General features: G+C 39.1%; 2 protein-coding genes across 2 annotated transcripts; both read left to right on the top strand.

Moving 5' to 3' along the window:
* Positions 1–946: 946 nt before the first annotated feature.
* Positions 947–6,384, top strand: bcl6b (BCL6B transcription repressor). The gene is made up of 12 exons (XM_038284894.1): positions 947–1,141; positions 1,640–1,717; positions 1,799–2,013; positions 2,133–2,384; positions 2,472–2,585; positions 2,744–2,936; positions 3,017–3,207; positions 3,286–3,392; positions 3,477–3,620; positions 3,724–3,854; positions 5,303–5,440; positions 5,554–6,384. The coding sequence occupies exons 3-12, from the start codon at positions 1,814–1,816 to the stop codon at positions 5,692–5,694; spliced, it is 1,611 nt and encodes a 536-aa protein (XP_038140822.1). The 5' UTR covers positions 947–1,141; positions 1,640–1,717; positions 1,799–1,813; the 3' UTR covers positions 5,695–6,384.
* Positions 6,385–11,059: 4,675 nt separating this feature from the next.
* Positions 11,060–23,279, top strand: slc16a13 (solute carrier family 16 member 13). The gene is made up of 6 exons (XM_038284923.1): positions 11,060–11,215; positions 15,208–15,453; positions 17,966–18,109; positions 18,323–18,579; positions 18,691–19,222; positions 21,286–23,279. Exons 2-6 carry the CDS (start codon positions 15,225–15,227, stop codon positions 21,522–21,524), a joined length of 1,401 nt encoding a protein of 466 aa, XP_038140851.1. The 5' UTR covers positions 11,060–11,215; positions 15,208–15,224; the 3' UTR covers positions 21,525–23,279.
* The last annotated feature ends 122 nt before the right edge of the window (positions 23,280–23,401 follow it).

Genomic DNA, 23,401 nt, shown 5'->3' with positions numbered 1-23,401 from the left:
CTCCATGACTACCTACCCGCTCCGTCAGTGTCCCCTTCTTGCTTTATGTCACTGACGGATGTCCTGCACCACGTTTTCATCCCTGTTTCTGTGCAGCTTCGCAGGATGTGTTCAGAGTTCTGAATATGTGTGTGTTTTTGGGGAGTTCCTGTACATCTGTCGGCTGCATTTCTCTCACTTAGGGTGGAGTAAAGTTTGTTTTTCAGCACTTATAGGAGAACGTGTCTCCCATCTAGAAAGATCAAGTTTGTCCTGCTTCCTTCCTCCACAGGTCCTCATAAACACTCCTCCGCCCAGGCAGCAAGCCAGAGGCTTCCGCTCAGTGTCCTTAGTGGTTATTATCTCCATAAAAAAGAAAATAAACTCAATAAACTCTTATATTTTTAAATTAACACTTAATTTCTAACATTTTTGGGAAGGTTTGCAGAAATTACACAACAGCTAAAGGTTACTTCAGTGAAAAAAAATACTTTTTTTTGCAGTTTTTCTCAAATCAGAGTGTAGATTTAAAATCATGTCATTTTTAGACCGTATTACCATTCAGGGACAATAGGAATGGATCTGTCAACCTTGAATGAATAGAGGATAAAATCTCAGTGATTGGAGAATAGCTTGTTTATCAAACAATAAACTGGCGTTCCAACTTCCCCTCCTGCAGTTTCCTCTATCCTGGACAGGACTGAAGTGTTCGGAAAGCGTTGGTGGGGGATGTTCCCCAGTTCTACCCCTAAACAACCAGGCACGTACTGCCTCTCCCCAAGGGGTCCCAGTATATATTTTTTCAGCGTGGCACAAAAAACACCCCAAGCTTTCCTGCCATTACTCCTCACAGAACCATGGGGGTTTAGAAAAACTAATAGCCCCCTAAAAATACTCAAACGACTGGAGCCTGCAGCCATTGGTCTTTTCCTGCCTCTCTTCCACGATGCGCGTGGGCTATTGAGGAAGGAGGAAACAAGGGACTATGGTTGTAAGGGAGTTTCCTGCAAGATATTATAAAGGGCTCTCCCTTCAGTTGAGCTACAGTGTTGGTCTGAAGGTGAATGCCTGCTCCTCATCCCTCTGACTGCTGACTGAACACAGACTCAGGGGATTCTGAAGGCATAGAGGCGCACAGTGTTTCTCGTCCCTGCTGGTCGGGGTGAGTTCTGAGATCATATCTCTTTATTTTTTTGTCTATTTTGGCTGTCTTATTATTGTATGATGGCAAATGTTTTGTTATTGAGTTGAGTTTGTTTTTAATTGAAGGACGAACAGCATGAAAGTGCTTTGAGTTTATAATTAAAAGCAGATAATCGTTAGGGACATATATGCTTAAATCATAAATCGGGATAATCTAGTAATTGTCTCATAATGACATTTTGTTCAGGATCAGTTTAATGGTAAATTAATAAAGTCAAACTAGACTGGACTAAGAAACAAGCAGGACATTTAATATTGAATTAATATTGAATTAATCTGCACTGGAAAAAAAGCTCTAAGAAAGATCTAAGAAAGCAACACTATCTGTTAAAGACATCTTGAAACTTGCTGTGGCATCATTCAGGAAAGGTCTCATCAGCTCCAGTTTCTAGATTTTTGTTTTTCTTTACTATTGCTTTGTCTTTAAACATATACACCACTATTTTTTCTCATGCAGGTACGAGTAGGGAGCTGGTCTCACCTAACTGATGTGTCTGGGACACTCCAGTTTATTTATTCAATCAATTAAATCCAGGTATATAAGTCTGACATTGCACGTAGTCTATGAGCTGCAACTCTGGGATTCTCATAATTACTTCTCTTGTTTCCTCCGTAGATCCAGGCAAGCTTGATGGACGTGTTGGGGGTTTACAGGGCAGACGGAAGGCAGACCATGCGAGCTGAAGGATATGTGAAGGAGTTCACTCGCCACTCCAATGATGTGCTGCTGAATTTGAACGAGCTCCGGCACAGAGGCATCCTGACCGACACCACCCTGGTGGTCGGCAGTGTTCAGCTGCAGGCCCACTGTGCAGTGCTCGTCGCCTGCAGGTCGGTGCACAGTTGAGGAGGCTTTGCTCTGAAGGCAACGTGGTATTATCTGAACTCAAGCAGTTGTTTGACCATGCATGTTTAACCCTTTCCAAATGTGTTCCCCTCTGTCTGTGCAGTGGGTTTTTCTACTCCCTTTATTCCCACCGGGTGCTTCTTCAGGGGCGTGGAGGTGGAAGCAAAGAGCAGCTCATGACTGTCTCTCTTCCCAGTACCCTGGACCCATCCTGTGTTTCTCTGCTGCTTGACTTCATGTACACCTCCCGCCTCCCTCTGACACCAAGCATCGTCTCTGGGGTGCTGGCCGTGGCTGCCTATCTGCAGATGGACCATGTGGCCGACACATGCAGGGATTTCATGCAGCTGCATTGGTGAGAGTCTGGAAATCTGCTATCTCCTCCAGCGTTTTGATGCATTTGATACAAACTTGCTGATTGTTTTTGACTGTTCTTTTCCAGCACAGAGAATGTGGGTGCAAGACACCCCCAGATGGAGCTGGACTCCAGTGTCTCTGTAGCCTTTGCTTCCCCTAAAGGACCTCAGCAGTCCCGACAGGCAGATGCAGAAACAAGGTTAGTTTTCACATGATAAACAAGAGTTAGTCTAGAAATGGGGGAAATTGTTGCTCTTGTTCCATTTGCACAATATTAGAAGCCGCCGCTGCAGCTTGTGTCGCCTTTGTCTCTCGGCATGTTGGTCTCATTACAGACTTCCTTTGTTTTTCCTGCAGGTTCCCTGTTGTTGCAGAAGGCTCTCTAAAGCCAGGGGCTTTCCCGCCCTGCCAGCCCGGGTCAGACAAGGTGAAAGAACATCCTGACTCACCCGTCCTAAACACTCGGACTTTATCCCCAAACAGCCCAGACCGCTCCAGCTGCCATCCTAACTCCCCCTCTGAATCCAGCACCTGCAGCAAAAACCCTGAGGTGGGTCTAAAAAGAAGAAAGTGGCTGATATCAATGAGAAAAATGGAAGAATTATAAATGTTTTATTTGATTTTTTTTAGATTGAAAGCAAAGCCACACCAGACCCAAAGGCCTGCAATTGGAAGAAGTACAAGTACATTGTCCTGAACCCTCTCTGTGCTGCAGCTTCTGCAGTGAAAGTAGAGCAGCTGGAGGAGGTTCAGTGTCAAGATTTGGCTCTCAAAGCTCCAACAGAGGCGTGGTCTGGAGAAGTGCCTGGTCAGATTGATAGGTAATTTAGAAGAACAAGAAAAATATGATGATGTAGGTAGAAAATGAACTGATAAATATGTTTTCTTTCACTAATCAGACAGGGGCAGGCCTCCTGCTACAAGGGTTCTGGCCGAGCCCCTCCCCTCGGGCCACCTCCCTCTCTGGATCTACCAAAAGTGTCTGCTTCACTCAAGAAGGAACAAGGTAGGCCCAAAGGCAACCATTTTAGACAAAAAGCTAATATTTAAGTGCCTAAAATAGTTTTTTTTTTCCTCCTTGCTTATGCAGGCTCACCTGGCTTCATTTTTCCTAAACTTCTTCCATCTGATCCAGAAGCTGCCAAATTCAACCAACCTCCAATCAAGTGTGAGAACCGCTACCTGCCCTTCCCTTACTCCACTTCTCTTCAGGCAACTAAATCTGTGAGCTCAGGTGAAACTTCAAAAAAACTTTATCATTTTTTTTTTTTATTTAGCTGCTTTTTAAATGAGCAACAATCATGTAATGTGAGTGAATTTTTTATTTTTTTTGGCAGGAGACAAACCATACCGCTGCAATGTTTGTGGGGCTCAGTTTAACCGACCAGCAAACCTAAAAACTCACACCCGCATTCACTCAGGAGAGAAGCCTTACCGCTGTGACACCTGCGGAGCTCGATTTGTTCAGGTGAGGAAAAATGGTGCGTCATCACATAAGGTGACCTGTTTATTAGACAGAAGTTAGCCAAGCTGGAAAACATTGGTCTCTCATTTTTATGAAGTTCCTAATACTTTTCAAGAACCTTGAAAGGTGTCTCTAATCGTTAAAAAGTAGAGTTCCAAGTTGGAAAAAAAAAACTCTGACTTCATCTTACTAAACTAGACTTTCTAAACAGCTGCTGTGGCTGTCATTGATTGGTACTGCAAAAAAACAAAACAAAACAAAAATACTTTTTTCCTTCTTATATTCACCACATGCTGAGTTAATGTACAGCTGTTGAAAGCAGGTTTGCTCAGCCTGATGCTAATGTTAGCCACCATGCTCACCAAGTAAAAAAAATAAGCAAATCCTATTGGTTTTCCAACTTGCAGCTTGAACACGCTTAAGCAGGGCGTGGCACTTTCCAGAATTTGAACTTCCAAGATAAGAGGAAACTCAGTTTTGTGAAACCCAAAAGTTCATACTGAAATGACTAATGCAAGAATGCATCTCCTCTCCTTTCCCTCAATGAGCATTTAAAATCTGACATGTTTAGTTTTATTTATAGGCCATATTGTTATGTTTTTTATGTTTTAATTTAGGCATATAAACCTTTTTTAGAGATGCAAAAATGTAACAGAAAACCACTGAAGAAGCATAAAGGGTCCCTTAAAAAGCATAAAAAATGAGTATTGGACAAGTGATGAATCATTTAGAGATGTTATTTTAAAAATCATGTTATTTAGTGAAGAACATCATTGTAAAGTTTACTTTTTTTACTGACATAATTGACACTGACAGCATAATGTTACACAAACAAGCCTTTATATACTTTTTTCCACCTATGGGTAAAGAAAACCAAGAATTTATTTTAGAACATAATACCAGATAATATATGTTTTATATATATATATATATATATATGTTTTACCACGGAAATTAAAGTTAATGAATTATTCTCTCCTGAATAAAGGTTTTCATTTTCAAAATATCTGAAAAAACAAGTCCCATCTGAACAAATGTTTTTATTTATTAAGCATGACTATAGATCAAGCTTCTCAAATTCCAGCTTTCAAAAAAAAAGGTATCCGAAAAGCTTTAAGTTGTGTCTCTGCACCAGAACAACCAAATCAAATTCAAGTAACAGGTCAGTGGCAGAGATTTATAGAACCTGACCTCAAGATGTGGAGGCATTTTGACCCATCATGAAAGGAGGAGTTAAAGTCCCAAACCAATAGCTTAACTTCACCTCTTGCTGAAGACAGGTACATTAGTAGAGGCAGATTTCAACCAGGGACACATTTATACGTTGGAGGTAAATTCCCTCAAAGACTGGAGATAAAGACATCTGTTGTTAAACCTTAAAGCGAGCCTGTGATTTCTGACAACTAGAAAATGTTTTTCTCAGTCTTTTCTTTGCTCTGTCCTGTTATCAGGTTGCCCACCTCAGGGCCCACGTCTTGATCCACACAGGTGAGAAGCCCTACCCCTGTCACACTTGTGGGACCCGCTTCCGCCACCTGCAGACGCTGAAGAGCCACTTGCGCATCCACACTGGAGAGAAACCATACTCTGTAGGTGGAATTTATTCCACATAAACAGCATTGTACCTGACCACACAGAAGAAATAACCCTCTTACATTCTTAATCTCTAATCTATGGGATTCTGGTATTGTTTTTTTAACAGTGTGAGAAGTGCAGCCTTCACTTCCGACACAAGAGCCAGTTGCGTCTGCACCTCCGACAGAAACACGGAGCCATTACCAACACCAAGATCCGCTACAAGGTGCTGACTGAGCCCTTCCAGTCAGTTCTGCAGGCCTGCTGAGGATCACATCACTTACAGCCAAATCTGCTCGAAAATATGAAACCTGGGAAAAGAATCACTAGATTTTTAATTGACTTAGATTACACAGTACTGATTGTTAGATTTGGACTTTTTCCTAATTTGGAGAACAACAGTATTTTTTTCCTACCTTTTTGAAATATTAGTTGGACAAAAATCTGGACTGTATATGAAACCCGTACTTTATCAGAAATGTTGGGATAATATTGGTAAATGGAGATGTGACAAAAAAGATTGAATGAAAGTGTTGATGAAGGTTGGTGAAGTGATGTAAAGAGAGGAAAAGGGGAAGAAAACATTTTGTAGAAAGATATTGGATGTGGAAAGAGGAAAGAGAGGAAATGTATGTTTATTAGGAAGATGGTGAGTGAAGGTTTTAAATGTGGAAGAGCACTTCCTGAGTTTTTTTTTTTTTTTTTTTTACTCCTACAATGTGTATTTAACCTGATGGCCTGGGGCCTATATATAGTTTTTTTAAGACATGTTTAAGAAGTTATTTATGCCCTTGGAGTTCAAGGATTAGTTTGTACTGAATAGAGATAAGCCGGATGAAAGTGAAAGAGATGTTATCGATAATGGCATTTAAAAGAAACGTTTTATAGCAATTTAAATTTGTATTTGTTTGACTTCATTTGCAGGACAAATTTAAATTAAAAGAAATTTTATATCATGTTTTTGTGTTTGATTTTTTTTATTCATCCTAACTACTTCTGAAATATTTGTTTTCTCTCTTTTGTAGAAGTTACAATATAATTATGAAGTGTGCATGTGTAGAGCAGCTCTGTAGATACGCTGGTTTCGTTCAATGACACATAACTGTATAGAGCAAGTGCTCGCTATAAATTGGACTCTATGCTGTCTATGTGATTGTGTGGCCAGGGTGATCAGACCCCCCAACACAAAAACAGACAAAGCCACACACACGCCAATACTTTAGGGGATAACACAAGGGGTGGATACATTTTGTCCATTCAGATCCATTAAGCCAGATTTTTAGTCCAGGTTCCAGGTTTTTCTTGGCATTGAAACAATAAAGCTGTGAGCACCTGTTTCCTCCAAAGTCCTTGCTGTTTTTGGGCTGCACTGTGAGACTCCAACACGTGCGGGGGGCTTCCTTAAGGTGAAGGGATGTCTGTGAACTCTCCCACCCTCTGTCATCTGTGCTTCCTGCTCCCTGATGAGCTATAGCTCTCTAGACCTTATTGTCCTAGCTTTATGGACAAACGCTGGAAGTTTGATGGGAATTTCCAGTCTCTACACTGCACCTCCCTTCCATTTCTTCTATGCATAAAATGATGAAATCAAACCAGCAACTTCAAGTTTTCCCCTTTGAGCATTTTTCTCTAGAAATCATTTTGCTAATGCAAAAATATAATTGCTTAAAGAAGAGGAAGTCTGCAAAGGTATTTCATCAAAGTAAAAACAAAGAAAGAAAATAAAGTTGATGTTTGAAGAATTGTGCAATACTGGAAACATCCATTGATTTCTGCAGGAAAGAGAATGGATACCCTCTTTCATTAGAAAAATAAATGTAAATGATAAGATTTATTTGGGTCAGCCTGAATCAATAAAGAGATGTGTTATTTATAAGTGCAAGGATCCATATACATTTTTTTGTCTGTATTTCAGAGGAATAGAAAATGTATGTAATGTGTCTTATCTAAATATCAAAGGATCACATTTCTCAGCATCCCTGGGGAAGTTTACCTTGGTTGTACCTGAAAAACAGTAAAAATTAGCAGGGCTGCCCTTGATATCGATCTCTTTTGCAGGTTTCGTGAACGGGACCTCGAGCTGTATTCAATTAATGTGTTTGGCTTAGGATCCATGGTTTACCTTAACTTTTTAATAAATAATTATTGAACTTTATTTGTCTCACATTGGAGAAATTAAGCTCTGCATTTAACCCATCACCTTGGGGAGCAGTGGGCTGCCAGCGGGGGGTGCCCGGGGAGCAGTGTGGGGTTAAGGGTCTTGCTCAGAGACCCGCTACTACCCTTTTGCAGATTTGATTCTGTTTGCATCTCCAGGCTATAACCTTCAGCATGTACTGCAGAGACTACCGGCCAGTATTAGGTTAATATTCTTTAAATGTGATGGTTTCAAAACTTTGGAAACAGTGCACTTTATCTCAATCTCCTATCTTCAATAGCAATAGTTTAGGCTTGTTTCATAGAGGATTATAAAGCAGGAACGGGAACCAACGCTCCATGCTTTATGCTCCATTTCCATTCAAACAACTACTCAAAAGACATTATTCATCAGAAGAACAGGATCAAAGAAGAGTTCGGTGGTGTTTTCTCATGTCAGCCCTGTGGCATCCTTTTCATAATATAATCCCATCGTCTGTATCACACATAGTTAACTAGTCATTTCCTTAATTAATGTTAAAGAGACATTTTGTGAGTTTTTATTGAAATATATCCGCCCCTTAGGAATGGGGAGTCGTTTTGGGTTCTTTGTTAGCCTGTACTACCCAATACTGGGCTATGCCTTTGAAAGGGGGGTCGTTAGGGGCAATTGTTAGCTTGACTGCCCAGGTGAGGTGAGATGTTTTGCTCCCTGCATTGGGCTTGGGGGTTGAAATGAAAGCGGGAAAGAATAATCTCTATCACCCCATTGCAGGTTTTTGAGAGCTGAGTCCACCCCCTCTGTTTAAGGTTGTTTTTTCTCTCTTAACATAAATGGCTTCCTTTACACCCCTGTCCAAACCACCTGTTTCTTCGCCCAAAATGTGAACATTCTGGTCCTCAAATTAATGTCCCAAAGATCAGAGCATTCCTCACTGCATTGAGCTGCATACACCACTCCGCTCATCTTAGGTCTGGGGGCTTTTGCCTTTAGGATGCACTATCCTCTGTTTAAGGGTCTTGTTTGGATTTTGTGTTTGGACAAAATCCTCTTGAGTTTCTCAGAGACTCAGGCACCATATGGGATGCAGATGTTTTTGCATTGAATTTTCCCACAGTTATGTTCTGCTGCATGTCTTTTGGATTTCCTTGCTGATTTGACCCCCTTTCAGAGGCATAGCCCAGTATCTAGTATTGCAGGCAAACAAAAAACCCAAAATAACTCCCCATTCCTAAGAGGCAGACCTGTTCTTCCGGTAAAATTTGCATTTTTTCAAAGCCAAAAAAGTTTTTGGGCTACTATATAATGCTTCGAACTCAACGCTTATTCTGACATTTTAAATTGAAAAAGCTTCCTGGATGGGAAGTCAAACTCTTCAAATGCGGAAACAGTCCAGTGGATTGTTTTTAACTTTTTTGGAATGACCTGGATGACTGAGAATCTCCACCAGCATAAACCTAACCATGAGGAAATGCAATTTTATTTCTGGTCCGAAGTCTGGAAGGAGAGAAAACATATGAGAAACGTATGACTATTTCGCAGTCAGTCGTGTTTATGTCAGTGTGGGGATTTACAGAATGCATATAAAATGGTTTATGATTGGTAAGATAATAAAATGATTATAATAGAAGAAGTCTGACTTTAGAAAGAGCAAATCCTCACAGAAGCTAGGACTTCATATCAGTTTAAGGTTAGGTTCAAGGTGTTCCCATTCAGATTACGGATAGTCTAGCAGATTATGACAGCCCTTAAGACACAGAGTCATTGTGGAAAAACCCAACCAGCAGGATTGTCAAAGTGAAAAGGCTGAGCTGAAATGTAGGGGGTGAAAACACCTGGAGGTAAAACAAGTATATTTAAAAAGTAAAAAAAAACAAACTAAAAATGATGCAGAGTCTTTTTCATGGCGAAAACTGCTTTTCGAAATAAAAGAGTTACAAAGTGTTGTCCTTTTAAATGGCCTCTAATTTCAGCTACCATATGTCAGCGTTGATAAAGCAAGCTTAAATGTCATAATCATTATAAATTGAACTGATTTTTCTTAATGTGTTATCAAAATAAAATTGGAGTGTAGTTCAACCGTATTTTATAAATACAGGTTTATAGTATGATTTTATTTTGTATTTAATTTCATTCCTTTATTAACTTCCAGGCGACATATTTATGTTGTTTTTTTTTTTACATTTGAGATAGAAAGAATAAAATGCCCCAAAATTTAATTTTCCAATTTAAAGATCAAGTAAAATAGTTTTCATTTTATAGTCAGTTATTGTACGTTCCACTTTTGGAAATTCATCAATACTTTTGACTGAGACTCATGGTCAAACAAAATGCCCAAAAGGGTGCCCAAGTCAAAAAAGGTTGGGAAACACTGCACTACAGCAACATTAATGGGAATAAGTTCTACTGCAAGGGTGTTTGCAGCGAGTGCAGTGTGTATTTAACAGGCTCGGACTGGGAACTATTTTTGGCCCTGGCATTTTTCCATCTACACTTAATAACCAAAGCCAACAACCATGGCTTTGGTTATTAACACGGACGTGACAGTGACTGCTGCTGCGTAACGTACACACTCTCCACATCAGCAGGGTTGCCAGATGTCACTGTTCAAAGTTCATAAACTGCCAGGATATACGAAATCTTGCTCAGTTTGAACCAGTCTATTGATCTATTAGGCCATAAATCTAAACAAAATTTTTTTTTACCCATAGACGGCTATCCAAACTGCCAGATTAAGAAGCATCCCAACCTGGCAACAATGCACGTAGGATGGTAAATGTTAGCCTTTAGATGCAAAACCCCATCATACACCGCAACATATTTTTGAGAAGTATTCAAACATGAATTTGCCAAATATAAGAGAAACATCGTAGTTTTATTTAAACAAAACATTTTAGTTCTATTATAAGTTAGTTTGTTGAATTGATTTGAAGAAAGTTTGAAGAAATAGAAAATTACACCATATGCCAACCGTCACAAGGAAGACCTATATATACTGCATGCATCATTTAGGTAGTTAATATTGTATTACTTCTTGAGCTTTTTGAGTTATTCACTGTCACAGGTAGATGCTTTGGCCGGAGATTAAGTGTTGGGGCGGGTATGATTCAAAGAGGGCTGGCCCACTACCAGTCCGAGCCTTGTAGTGAGTACAGGGAGGCAGTAGCCATTGATTGCAATATATCCTTAAAGTATCAAATGATGAAATTTTTGTTAAATTTATTTATTTATTTTTTTTGTGTCCCATTAAAAGACACTCAACCCCCCCCCCCCCCTTTGATTTAGGACTGCCCCTGTCAAGAGACCAGTCATGCATAAAAGTTGCGAAAGATCCGAAAAAATGCAACAGGTTTACAACTCCATAAACTTTAAAAAATATATAAATAAAACAAAAATAAAAAAAAACCCACAGAAAACTCAAAAAGCTGGAAAACGATTTAATATATTTTTAATGAATTAACGCAATCATTAACCCTTGGCTGGATCCAGTGAGCTTTCTGCATAACATGCGCGCTGCAGGGGTGACTGCGCAGAATCAGTTAGTGAGGTGTTTCATGTCCCGCGATCTGTTAATGTTTTCAGTAGTTTACTGCTCTGAACCAGGAGGACCATGAGGCGCTGCGGACAGAGCTGACACGGGCACAGACGGAGGGTGAGTAGTTATATCAAGTTACACACAGTTTAGGAAGTTTATTTTAGCAGCAAGTGGGCCTAACGCGAAGCCCCTGCTTTGTCCGCTGATCAGCCGGTGTCCCCACCATTCTGCTCCGGTACAGAGGAACTGAAACAGACTTTCGTTCCCCCATGTTTCATGACATAAAAAGTTTTTTTTTAATGAAACTTTTAATAACACTCACAAAGAGAGTAAAACGCTTTAGCTGTCAAAGTCCTAAATACCAGTGGCAGGGATTGTTGGAATATTACGCCAGTTCCATGACTGTATGGCAGTACAATTAAAGATATAATGAAGTCATGCGTTAATATTCACGTATAAACAGTCAAAAATAAGTCAATTTAAAAAGCAGAGGTCGGAATCTTTGGGATTATGTTATACCTAAACATTGTATAGGCAGTTAGTCAAACATTTACTGGAGTAGATTTCTTTATTTTAAACGGGAGACTGGGGACGGTTGCAACACGTTTTTCTAGTTACTCCAAGACGATTACCCTAAGTATTTATGTATACATTAAATTTCCACTGTTTGCCCATACTATTTAAAGGCGATTACATGGGAAAGATTTTTCAAAATATTCATGAAAGCAAAAGTAAGCTGCTACAACAAAACTCTGTCAATGGGGCAGTCATACTGACTTTCTTAGTCTAACAATGTATTTTTTATTTATTTGTATAAACAAACACACACACACACACACACACAGACAGACAGACAGACAGACAGACAGACAGACAGACAGACAGACAGACAGACAGACAGACAGACAGACAGACAGACAGACAGACAGACAGACAGATAGATAGATAGATAGATAGATGTACTTTTTATAAAACTTACATACCAACAACTAAACTGCAACCCTGGGCTCTCTGAAAAGTACACATAAACTTACTCAAAACTAAATGAAAGGAAAAAAGAAACATTTTTAAAACTACTTTTGTTAAACATTTCAAATTACAATGGCAAACAGAACTTATCAACATATTCTTGACAAATGTCAGTTTTGAAAACATAAAAAAAAAAAAATAAAAAAAATGATTTTTTTTTAAGGGACATCTTCAACATTTGATAAAGCTTGGGTGAAATAAATAAAAAATAATATTAACTCTGAAGAAAACAAAACATTTATTCAATCTAAGTTAGAATTAGTTTAGAAAAATAATTTGGGCAGTATGAAAAAACACTTGAAAAAAATACTTTTACACCTTGAAACCACACTTTTTGCACTAAATTCAAAAGATTATCTTGAATGTGTGCTCTGTCCTGCTGGTTAGGAGAGGGTCCAACTGAACATGGGCATTGTCAGTGTCATCAGTATAGCATTTTTCTGATTTGAGAAAAATTACTTGTTGCAATTGTCCTTTTGTACGACTGTCTACAGTCTCTCCTATTAGTTGTTGCCAGAGGCTGAATAGTATAAGAGTGGCCAAGTATAAAACAGATTTCTAATGCCTAAAATGAACCTTGATCTCTGAAACCTCAGTAGTTTATACAAATGCCTTTATTTTCCTATAATTACTTTTGACTTAGAAAGTGAAAGTTCCAACTTTTGAGCACAACCCTGTCAATAATGCTTATGAAACCTTTAAGAGTTGCGAACCCCTGAATCAACTTTTCATTGCAGATAAACTACATTAAGTGGACCCACTATCTTTATATCGCTGTGCAAATCTTTACATTTTTGTCTCAACTTGCCTGAAATTGTCTCAGTGCTGCCCTCTCTGGGTTCAGACTTGGCCACTGCATTTGGATTTTCCTGCTGGTTACAAACTGCACAGCTTGGAACTAAGTAAATATGTATGAAGTTGGTACATATTTAGGTCACAGCCCTGTATTACTATCCATTTACCTCTGAAATTGGACTGGGAATGTTCCATGATGTAATCTCTGAGGTGTTGGTGTACCAGTTCAGTGCTTTTGGTCTCTGATTTTCTCTGTTGTTCGTATTCGGCCACCATGCCCACCATTATAGCTTTTAACATAGTGGGGAGTGTTGGCCTACTCTGAGAAGGTTGCAAGTACCTGTTTCAATCCCCACAGCCTCCATTCTGGCTTCCCAAGCAAAACCCTTAACGCCTAATTGCTCCCAGGGTGTCACACAATGGCAGCCCACTGCTCTCCAAGGGGATTGGTTAAATGCAGACAGTGAATTTACCCATTGAGGGACAATAAAGGGATTTACATTTACAGAAACTCTGTATTACGTGGTGTTACAGCTTTCAAGTACAAGTAGAATGCATGGATACCATCATCTCAATCACACATATGTCCATGTGGTGAGTTTTGAGATGGAATTACAGGCATACATAAAATTTCTTCCGGGGATTTATATTCTATTTTATCACCTATCATCATAGTTTTTAAATTAAGGTACTTAGATTTTTTTTTAAATCAAATTCACCGTTATAGCTCATCCACTCATCTTCTTTTCATTTGCCACACTTGGTGGTGACGGGCGGATTGATCCAAAATGTTGATAATATTGATACAAAGTTGATATCGGATCAATGCTGTCGTTGTGAGATGGATGCTTTAGTATTTTTCTTTTTTTTTCTTCTTTTTTTTTAAGGCCAAAGTCAAGTTGCTGCTCTGTCTCAGTGGTAAGTGGACTGTTGTGTTTTCATTCCAAAGAGGACAGAACCGCATTGAGCCTTCTAGGAATTCTTATCTGATATTTTAACAAAATTGGTTGTGATTGATAATTTTGTTCCATTTTTTATTGCATTTTTTTGTTTTCCTTTTTTTATTAGCTCTCTACCTACAGAAATATTTTGATTTGTTCTGAAATTTCGTGTTAAACTTTGTTTATTTAAGAAAAATGCTCAAGTTTGTTCTGCTTTTCTATTTTCTCTGTTTGTCATATTAATATCGTGTTTTAAAAGTTGCCTGCTATAAACCTTGACCAAATACTGGACAGAAATCAGAAGTCTGATGATTAACAAACTTACATATGTGTTTACTTCATTGTGGATTAATACCAAAAATATGGAGTATTGCAAATCTCTACTTGGTTTATTTGACTTTGGTGACCATTTTCAAAAATTTCTTACAGGTAGAATTATAGTTTTTCACATGTTTAATTCCCTTTTGAGATGCTCCTGAAATTGGTTAATATTTAAACTGATTTTTTAACACAATAAACACAAAGGCTCCTTTTTCCCGCCGATAAATTAATTCCGTTGGGTTTAAAACAAAATTTTAGCAAGAATGCAATTATTCAGATATCCTAAATATTTATATTTAGACATAGATATTTTTTATATAAAAAAGAACATTATAAACATCTGCAAAATGATAACAACACCGAAGGCCAAATCTTTCATTTTTGGATAACATAAACCATTTGTAGAACCCAGCGTTATACTCTAAAATTTCTTTAAAAAAAAATAAATGATGGTGAAAGCAAAAAAATAATGACAGAAAAAGTTTCACAATTGTTACTGTGTTATCATACTTTCAACTGCTGTAGATCATTAAAAATGTTGATATCAGTTTTTTTTTTTTTTTTTTATTAATGTATTTTTCTAGTGATGGCTTTAGTTATAATTTAGGTGTATAAATTGTGGTGTTAATATTTTAAATGACAGATGCAGAATTAGACATTTGCAGGTTGAACTGGACTGACTGCAGTGTAATATCTTATTGTTTGCATTGATTATGCACAGTAGTTAACCCTCAGTAATCAATAACCAACATGTGACAAGCTTTTGTTGCCGTCCTGTCACCTTTCACCCACATCAGGTTGTAGAAGGCCAACTTGTAAGGAGGTTTAGTTACATATACATCACACCGAGGAGAGTTTATTACCCAGCTGGAGGTTAATGGTTACTGCGTTTGACAACTAGAGCAAGGATCTGTGACTTATTGTCCACTTTTGCTTTTTCAGATTCTAACTGGTCAACTTAAGCCCCCCCCCTTTTAGTTTTTTTTTTTTTTTTTTTTTTTTACAAATACATGTGTTTTTTAGGTCACTCTTCTGTTGACATGGCCGACTCCAAGCTGAAACCAAGGAGCCAGAGGGATGGAGAAGAAGGCCCCGATGGAGGCTGGGGCTGGGTGCTGCTCCTTGCGATGTTCGTCAGCACGAGCCTCGTGTTCGGATTGATGCGCAGCTTGGGGGTCTTCTTCGTGGAGTTCGTCCAGTACTTCGAGGAGAGCGCCCAGGCCATCTCCTGGATCTCCTCCATCGGCCTGGCAGCGCAGCAGTTCTTCAGTGAGTCCGAGGTTGAACCCTGCCCTCCTGCTTTTAATTGAATACTCTAAAGACCCAAACCAGTAATCTTTAGTTTTAGTATTTTTCGTGTCGAATTAGTAATTTATTTGCTGTGCAAGACTGAAGAAAAATGCTCATAAGAGAAGTATTTATCATGGTTATTTAAAATCAATGCATGAAACAAGAGGTAGGAGACGATGCTCCCCATTAGGTCCATCTGTGCAGTCGTGCATTTCTTTAAGCTTATACAGTTTCATTCAAACATTTAGGTCCAAAAACAGGAGAGAGCTGTGAGTAAAATGATCAAACATTTACAAAGTTTGTTTTAATGACTGTCAGCATCTCCCCAAAAATTAAGTTTAAGAGTCATAAAACACTGAAGGGCCTTGCTGATATAATAAAAGATGATCATTAGTCATTTTTGAAAGCATTAACACTTTAGTACTCATAGTACTGGCACTTTTCCACATTTTTTCACATCAAAATCGCAAACATAAATATATTTTGCTGTAATATAACACAGTGGTATACAACTTTGAAAAAAGCGTAAAAAACAAAACAACTTATACGTGATTTAATACAGTGTGCAAAAGTATTCAACCCCCTTTTATCTGAGTGCAGCCAATTGTCTTAATAAGCTTCCTGATGATTGGTGATCAGAGCCAGAAATGTTTTACAAGGGTGGCCAGGCAATTACCAATGTACGTTGAGGGGGGGTCAAAAGCGGATGTACACTGTTCCAACAGGAAAATTAACAAGCAAAATATCCATATTTTCTAAATAAAGACCAACTATACTTTCCCACATCCTTTGCTAACAAATATATGAATATATATTTAAACATCCGTGCTTTCTAAATGAAAGGTATAGTGGATAAAATTCTTTCAGGTTTGAGTTTTGGGTGAACATCTTTTCCATTGTTATCTCTTACCTACTTTTATCAATAATTATTCTGCATAAAATTGATATTGACAAGTACTAATATCTACATAAATTGATAATTTAATAAATTTTTATTAAAATGTTATCTATTTTACTGAAGACTCCTAGATGACTTGCAGAAATGCATAATTTTCTCTTTACCCCATAAAAGACAATTCATGATGAAGTTGTAGAGAAGTTCAGACAGGTTTCGCCAATGAAAAGATTATCATTTGGAAATGGAAAGATTACGGTATTACAGCTGTAAACCTAATAACCTAATCTTACAGGCTGAAAAAATAGAGCACTAATCAGAGATTCAGTCAAGAGTTCCGTGGTGACTCTGGATGAACTACAGAGATCTACAGCTCAGGCGGGCAAATCTGTCCTCAGGACAACTCTTTGTGGAAAGTGGCAAGAAGAAAGCCATTGTTCAGAGAAAAACATATGAAGTCTTGAAAGACAAATGTTAAACTCCTTGACCAAAATGCAAAAGGCTGTGAACACACCATCCCTACTGTCACATATGGTGGTGGCAGCATCATGCTCTGGGAGAGGTTTTTCTTCAGCAGGGACAATGAAGATGGTCAGAGTTGAGGGGAAGATAGATGGAGCCAATCCTAGAAAAAAAAATTTTGAGTCTGAAAAGGACTTAAGACTGAGGCAAAGGGTCACCTTCTAGCGCAATAACAACCAAAACACGTAAAAAAAAAAAAAAAAAAAAAAAAAAAACAGGGCTACAGTGAAATTGTTTAAAATAAACATATCCATGTTCCCAGACCAAGTCCAGACCTAGAACCGATTGAGAATATGTGGAAAGATCTGAAACAACAATTCACAAGCACTCTCTAGCTAATCTGACTTGAGCTGTTTTGAAAAAATTACACATACCCTAAAACAGGCATCCCCAACCTTCGTCCTCGAGGCCCGCTGTCCTTCAGGTTTTAGAGGTTTCCCTGCTTTAGCACAGCTGATTATAACGACTGCAGTAGACCAAAACCCTGTTAATCAGCTTTCAATTAAAATCAGCTGTGCTGGAGCAGAGAAACCTCTAAAACCTGCAGGACAGCGGGCCTCGAGGACCAAGGTTGGGGATTCCTGCCCTAAAAGACTTGCAGCTGTAATTGCAGCAAAACATATTTCCAGAAAGTATTGACTCGGAGGAGCTGAACACTTTTCTAAAATGCAGTTTTTGATATTCTGTTTGTTTAAAAAAGAAAGCATGTGTGTTTTTCTACTAACTTCACATCTGTATGACACTTTTTGTTACATACATAAGCTATTAAGCTATATCTATGCTTGTGGTTGTAATGTGACAAATTGTGGAAAGGTTCAAGGGGTAGGAATAATTTTGCAAGCTGCTGCATGTAATGAGCTGAATAATTAAGCAGACCACTGCATGTGAAATTGTGTCAGAGGAAGCAGGATGAGTTTTACGCATATCCATTGCATTGATTTTAATAAAGAATTACTCTATGACTTTGTGGCACGCTTTTTTTTAATATGGCTCTTAACTTTGCATTCAAAACAATTCCTTATTTGAGCCTCGATCCAATTATTGGGTTTTACAGTGATTTATTTTGTTTTGCAGGCCCATTGGGGGCAGCTCTGTGTAATGCATATAATACCAGATTGGTGGTAATGGCAGGAGGCTTCCTCTCTGGGCTCGGACTCATACTGGCCTCACAGGCCACCTGCCTGGTTCACCTCTACCTCACTATGGGATTAATCTCAGGTACTTGCCTCTATTTTCTATTTTAACCTTTTAAATTTGAATTGAACTTAAAGATCAAAACAGTTTCCGCTCTTCAAAGGTTATACCTTATCTTTGATCAATGATTGATCTAAAACATGGCTTACTTTGTGCTAAATAATTGCAGTGAATTTTTTTTTTTCCAAGACTAACTGTAATAAGGTAATCATGGGTTGACTTTCTTTGGTTCATCAGGTTTGGGCTGGGGGCTGGTTTTCACCCCCATGTTGGCCACAGTCATGGCTAACTTCACCCGTAGACGAGCCCTGGCTGTAGGACTGGGCTTCTCTAGCATTGGCCTTTCTTCCTTTGCTTTTAACCCACTTTTCCAGCTGCTGGTTGAGACGTATGCCTGGCGGGGAGCCCTGCTCATCCTTGGGGGCCTCAGTCTCAACATTGTGGTCTGCGGAGCCCTTATCCGACCAGAGTGCTCCTCTAAAGCCCCGGCAAAGGTGGGTCAGATTGAGCAGCTTTACAGATATTATGTAGCCTGCAGAATAACCATCATAGTTAAATGTATATTTCAGTGTCATCTTAGCTTTTTTTTTTTCTTTCCAATGCAGGTGGAGTCACAGAGCAAACAATCATGTTCTGATATGCTGCAGAGAGTCTCCTCCTACCTGGAGGTATCACTGCTCTGTGAGAGGCCTTATCTCACCTACACTTTAGGAGTTACTTTTTTTAACTTCGGCTACTTTGTGCCATATTTCCACCTGGTGGCACACAGCCGGCAGGTGGGCTTCTCTGAGTACCGGGCGGCGTTCATCATGTCAGCTGCAGGCGTCACAGACATCTTTGGCCGAATAGCGTCAGGCTGGTTCTCTGACTTGGGACACTTTCGGATCATTCACCTACTGACGCTGTGGACGGTTTTGGCGGGGACGTTCATCATCCTACTGCCTGTGAGCTCCTTGTCGGGTTCCTACACCGCATTGATGATAATCAGCCTTCTCTATGGGTTCTGCTCTGGGGCTTTGACCTCCTTGGTGTTCGCTGTGGTGCCAATGATTATGGGGGTGGAGCGCATGATGGGGGGCCTTGGGCTTCTGCAGCTGATCGAGAGCAGTGCAGGACTGCTGGGTACTCCACTGTCAGGTAGGTGTTAAAATGTATTTACTGTGAAAAATAATACTTAAAGCCACCTCATCTAACTCGGGTGACCAACAGGTCCACGGGCAGAAAGCATAAAGTCCTCAGTGATTCAAATTGGAAAGAAAAAAAAGATTGTTTATAACATCATTAGCTACCATTAGCCTTTTCCTGAAAGAGACACAAGTAAAAACTGAAACACTTCTGTAGGTCTTTATTTCTGTGCGAAATAAAAACATAAAGAAAACACTAATTTAAATAGCAGCAGTAGAGTTGAAGGCTCCTTGCAAATCTGGCAAATCTGTAAGGGCACTTAAGGCAAAGCAGAAGTCCATCGGCAGTTGACATAATAAGTGCAGTCCAAATTGGGCTGGCACTAAGGAAGGTGGTAGGAAAATGAAATAGGATGCTTATTATCAATAGTTCAGTTTGCATGGGAACAGCCAGACATTCCTATCCTTTGCATAGGAGCTCTACAGTTGCCTAACTCCTTTGTGTTACAGGATATACAAGCACAACTCACCTCTGGTAGTTGAACAAAAACACATGTCCTGACATGCACTCTGTGCGGCACCTGTGAATGTGCACATTCTGATATATTTTGAGTTTTATACCAGAGAGCATCTGTCATTTCTTTTTGTCAATTTGGAAGGCTTGAGTTCCATCCAGCAGCAGCTCAGCAGTCAGGCCAACAGTTACCAGGGGTTTCTTCATCTCGGCTCACAGCAGGGGTCCTTCTCATCCAGTCTGGCTCTATAAGTTCTGGAACTCAAGAGAAATGTGTTGGAAACAGTCTGTTTTGCAACAGTTTGGTTCTGAAAGGTCACCATGATGGTCCTTGATGATTCTGGAGATCTGGGTCCCCTGGGGCCCAGGTCTCCAGTGTGGTGGAAAACCAGTAAACCTGCACCCCAGGCAGGAGCGAAGGGAAAAGAGAGCCATCCTGTGTGTGTTCTGTGGTTTTCTTGTCCTCATATAAAGTGGGGTGATTTGTCACATCTCTGTGGGAGTTACCATGTGACTTGCCTGTGACTGCTTTGGCTGAAAAGGGGGGGGGGGGGGGGGGTCGTTGAGATATTGTAGCTATTTGTGAGCCAAACTAGTATCCTCTTCTCTGGTCATCATGCCAATAGTAAATATAGACACTGGTTCCCAATGTCCAAAAACCATTATCATGGCATATGGCACAACACTGGGAGATTTCTTAAGGCCATACTAGGATATGGGATTATATCCTGATTCATATATGATTATTTACCTGAACAGTTTTCTTAATTAAACTTTGATTGTTTATTGATTAAGGATTAACAGTGATAGGTCATTTAGCAAGCACTTATAACAAGAAGAAAGTCTGAATTCCCCCACTTAATGTTCTTGATTGCATCAAGTAAAACACTTCTTAGGGATATATTATGGTGAGAAGCATCGTTAGATAGTAGGTACAGTTGCTAGTGTGACAGCAGGAAGATCCTTAATTTGAATCTTAATCATTATGTTTGGCGTTTGGATTAGAGTCCAAACTATGCTATGTGGTTGTATTGTTTTCCCTTGCGATGCACTGAGGTTCTGTTCAGGATGTACTCAATAACCTTTGGAGACAGGTGCTTGTTGATATTTAGTTTAAACTGAAATCAACATGATTAAATCAATATGACTGGTTATTATCTAAAAATAAGCAATGTATGCAGTTTATTTCCAATCTCAGTTTATACCATGAAAATAAAAAAGTTAAATGAGCTCTTACAAAACTGCTAATTTCCAGCCATTGTTTTGTTAAATGAGCAAAAAAAATGTTTTTTCCCCCGTGTTTTTCTAAGGATCATTCCTCTAGACATTACCAAATGATATATGTATATTTCTGAGCCTTTACTCATAGGGAGGACCCTGTGTGGATTAGAGATCATTTACAATGAGTTTAAACTGATGGTCCTAAATATTCTTTTGAAATCATTTGTAGAATTGCTTTTAAATCATTCCACCCTGAAAAACAAAAGCTTATATCAATGATTACCAGCTTCATCCACTGCACTTTCGGATTATTTTTGCCTTTTCATCCTCTTTGCTCACAGGTTGGCTCAGAGACATCACAGGAAACTACGTCGCCTCCTTCATGGTGGCCGGCTCCTTCGTGCTCCTCGGCAGCCTGACCATGACCACGCTGCCTGGCTATTTCTCCTGCACGGACCCACCACCTCCTCAAAGACCCACCCTCATTGAAAACAGTGAAACTTTGCACTTAGAGCTGGGACCGGAGAACAGCTACTCCTCTGAGTTCAACCATCAAGCCGTGGAACAAACAGCGAGGTGAAATGACCAGGGGAGATCTTTCTGTTTGCAAAAGTCTGCTGAGTGTTTTACCATAATATGTCAGAGGCTCAGTTTGAAATGGGCAAGTAAAAGACAAGTGGAGAAAAAAAAGCAATGCACCTCATCTAATGTGCATTTTTATGCTACTTGACAAAGATATTAGGATGCATCAAAATATGTAATTTTGAAATACAGCTAGGGAATAAGTATTGAAACACTTTAGTATCTGTCTCTGTAAATAAATTTTAAACGAGGCAATTATCTTATTATTAATGGACCAAGCGCATGTCTAGCTTTATCCTTTTTTCAGTTGTGCAGTGTACCAAATGCTGTAAAAAAAAAAGCCCTTAGAACACCACAATCCCACTTACAAACTTGTGATTTTAGGGCCGTTTGCAGCTACATTTCTCCTCTAAACATGGGGTAAGCATAGTTCAAGGAAAAATATACTGTCCCATACATACTTAAAGGCTTTATGACAAGTTTTGTTATGCTTTTCTTCAGCAGTGGAGTCTTGCGGACAGAGTCCATAGTGGCCAGTTGAAAAAAAGAAATAGTTTTTATACTATTCCAGGTATTTCTGAACTCTCCTGGTGATTATTTTCTCTCTTATCCCTCACCGGATTATTTTGATTCCTCTTGTGGAAATCTTGAAGGATGCCCTGGCCATGGCTGTTTTAAATAGACTATGTTGTTCCCACTTCCAGATAATGCCTGCCGAGTGGGAACATTTTTACGTAATTGTACTGTTTTACAGTAGCTTTACAGTAATTTAATTTTATATGAACATGTCAATTACTCAGCCTTATGTACAAATAAGCAGTACAGGTAAAATTTAAGTTGATACCAACATTTCCAGAGATATTTCATGCCAGTGGCTTCATGGGGAATATTTTTGCTGATAGATGCCCTCATATGTTTAACACACAAATCTCTCAAAGCAGTAATTTGAAATTTTCTTTTGACATAATATATCCTTTTGTTGTCTAATAATGATTAAGACATACAATCCTGCCTGTATGTAAGGCTGGATAATAGATCTGACCTTCAACTATCTAAATTTAATGAGATTTTTTTTTTTGAGAAATCAATCTAAAGTATACATTTTTATTCATTTTAATTATTGATTTGGTTTAAAGATAAATCAGATGGTACAGAATTAGCTCTATGAAGAGATTAAAGGTCCTCAACATATCCAGTCTGCGTTGTTATACCTCTGGGAGACAGCAGCTCAGGTTTAGTTTTTTTTAGATTGTTACTTGATACTTTCTTAAATAAAAAAAGTTTTTTATACGGTACATATTAAACCTTGGCCTGACAGAAGTTCCCCCCCTTAGCTAACACTTTATTACCAAGTCATGCGGATGAATGTCTTTTAATGAGGTGAAGTTCTTTCTCCTTGTAGGGGAAAGAACTCTACTGACTCTGATTTATTATGAGGAACAAAGATCTACACCAATCAGAGTCATGACTATCCTTAAATCACTGCACTGCAGGAGCACAATACTCTTGTTTTCTCAAGGGCACGTTCTGATGACCCTCTTATTTTGTTTGCACGTGTTCAGCGAACCTCTGTAAACCATAAACCGAGGATGCCTTTGTAACACTAGAGATGTTTGGCCTCGGGAACAGCTGGGTGAACATTGGGGTCACAATGAACTGCTGGTTACTGACACACTCACTGGAGGGTTGGCGCAATGAAAGAGAGCCCTGGATAAAACTGGGGACTATTTGGAGCTAAAAATGTTTTCGTAACCAGATCACAAATAATAGGTCATCTTAGTGAATTTCAATTACACCACACTGTGCATGTCCCAGCTCTGATCGTTGCCGCCCTCTAGTGGACTTGTATGAGAAAAGCGATAGCACTAAAACATT

This window comes from Cyprinodon tularosa, unplaced genomic scaffold (assembly GCF_016077235.1).
Source record: "Cyprinodon tularosa strain WSP-4 unplaced genomic scaffold, ASM1607723v1 ctg204, whole genome shotgun sequence".
NCBI lineage: Eukaryota > Metazoa > Chordata > Actinopteri > Cyprinodontiformes > Cyprinodontidae > Cyprinodon > Cyprinodon tularosa.
Note: the sequence above shows the minus strand (reverse complement) of the source record. Positions and strands in the feature narration are given on the sequence as shown.

Coding starts and splice junctions, on each gene's coding strand:
- bcl6b (XM_038284894.1), top strand. CDS start 1,814: ATGGACGTGTTGGGGGTTTACAGGGCAGACGGAAGGCAGACCATGCGA. Junction 3,855..5,302: donor GCGGAGCTCGATTTGTTCAG/GTGAGGAAAAAT, acceptor TCCTGTTATCAG/GTTGCCCACCTCAGGGCCCA. Junction 5,441..5,553: donor CTGGAGAGAAACCATACTCT/GTAGGTGGAATT, acceptor TTTTTTTAACAG/TGTGAGAAGTGCAGCCTTCA.
- slc16a13 (XM_038284923.1), top strand. CDS start 15,225: ATGGCCGACTCCAAGCTGAAACCAAGGAGCCAGAGGGATGGAGAAGAA. Junction 15,454..17,965: donor GGCAGCGCAGCAGTTCTTCA/GTGAGTCCGAGG, acceptor TTTGTTTTGCAG/GCCCATTGGGGGCAGCTCTG. Junction 18,580..18,690: donor CCTCTAAAGCCCCGGCAAAG/GTGGGTCAGATT, acceptor TTTCCAATGCAG/GTGGAGTCACAGAGCAAACA.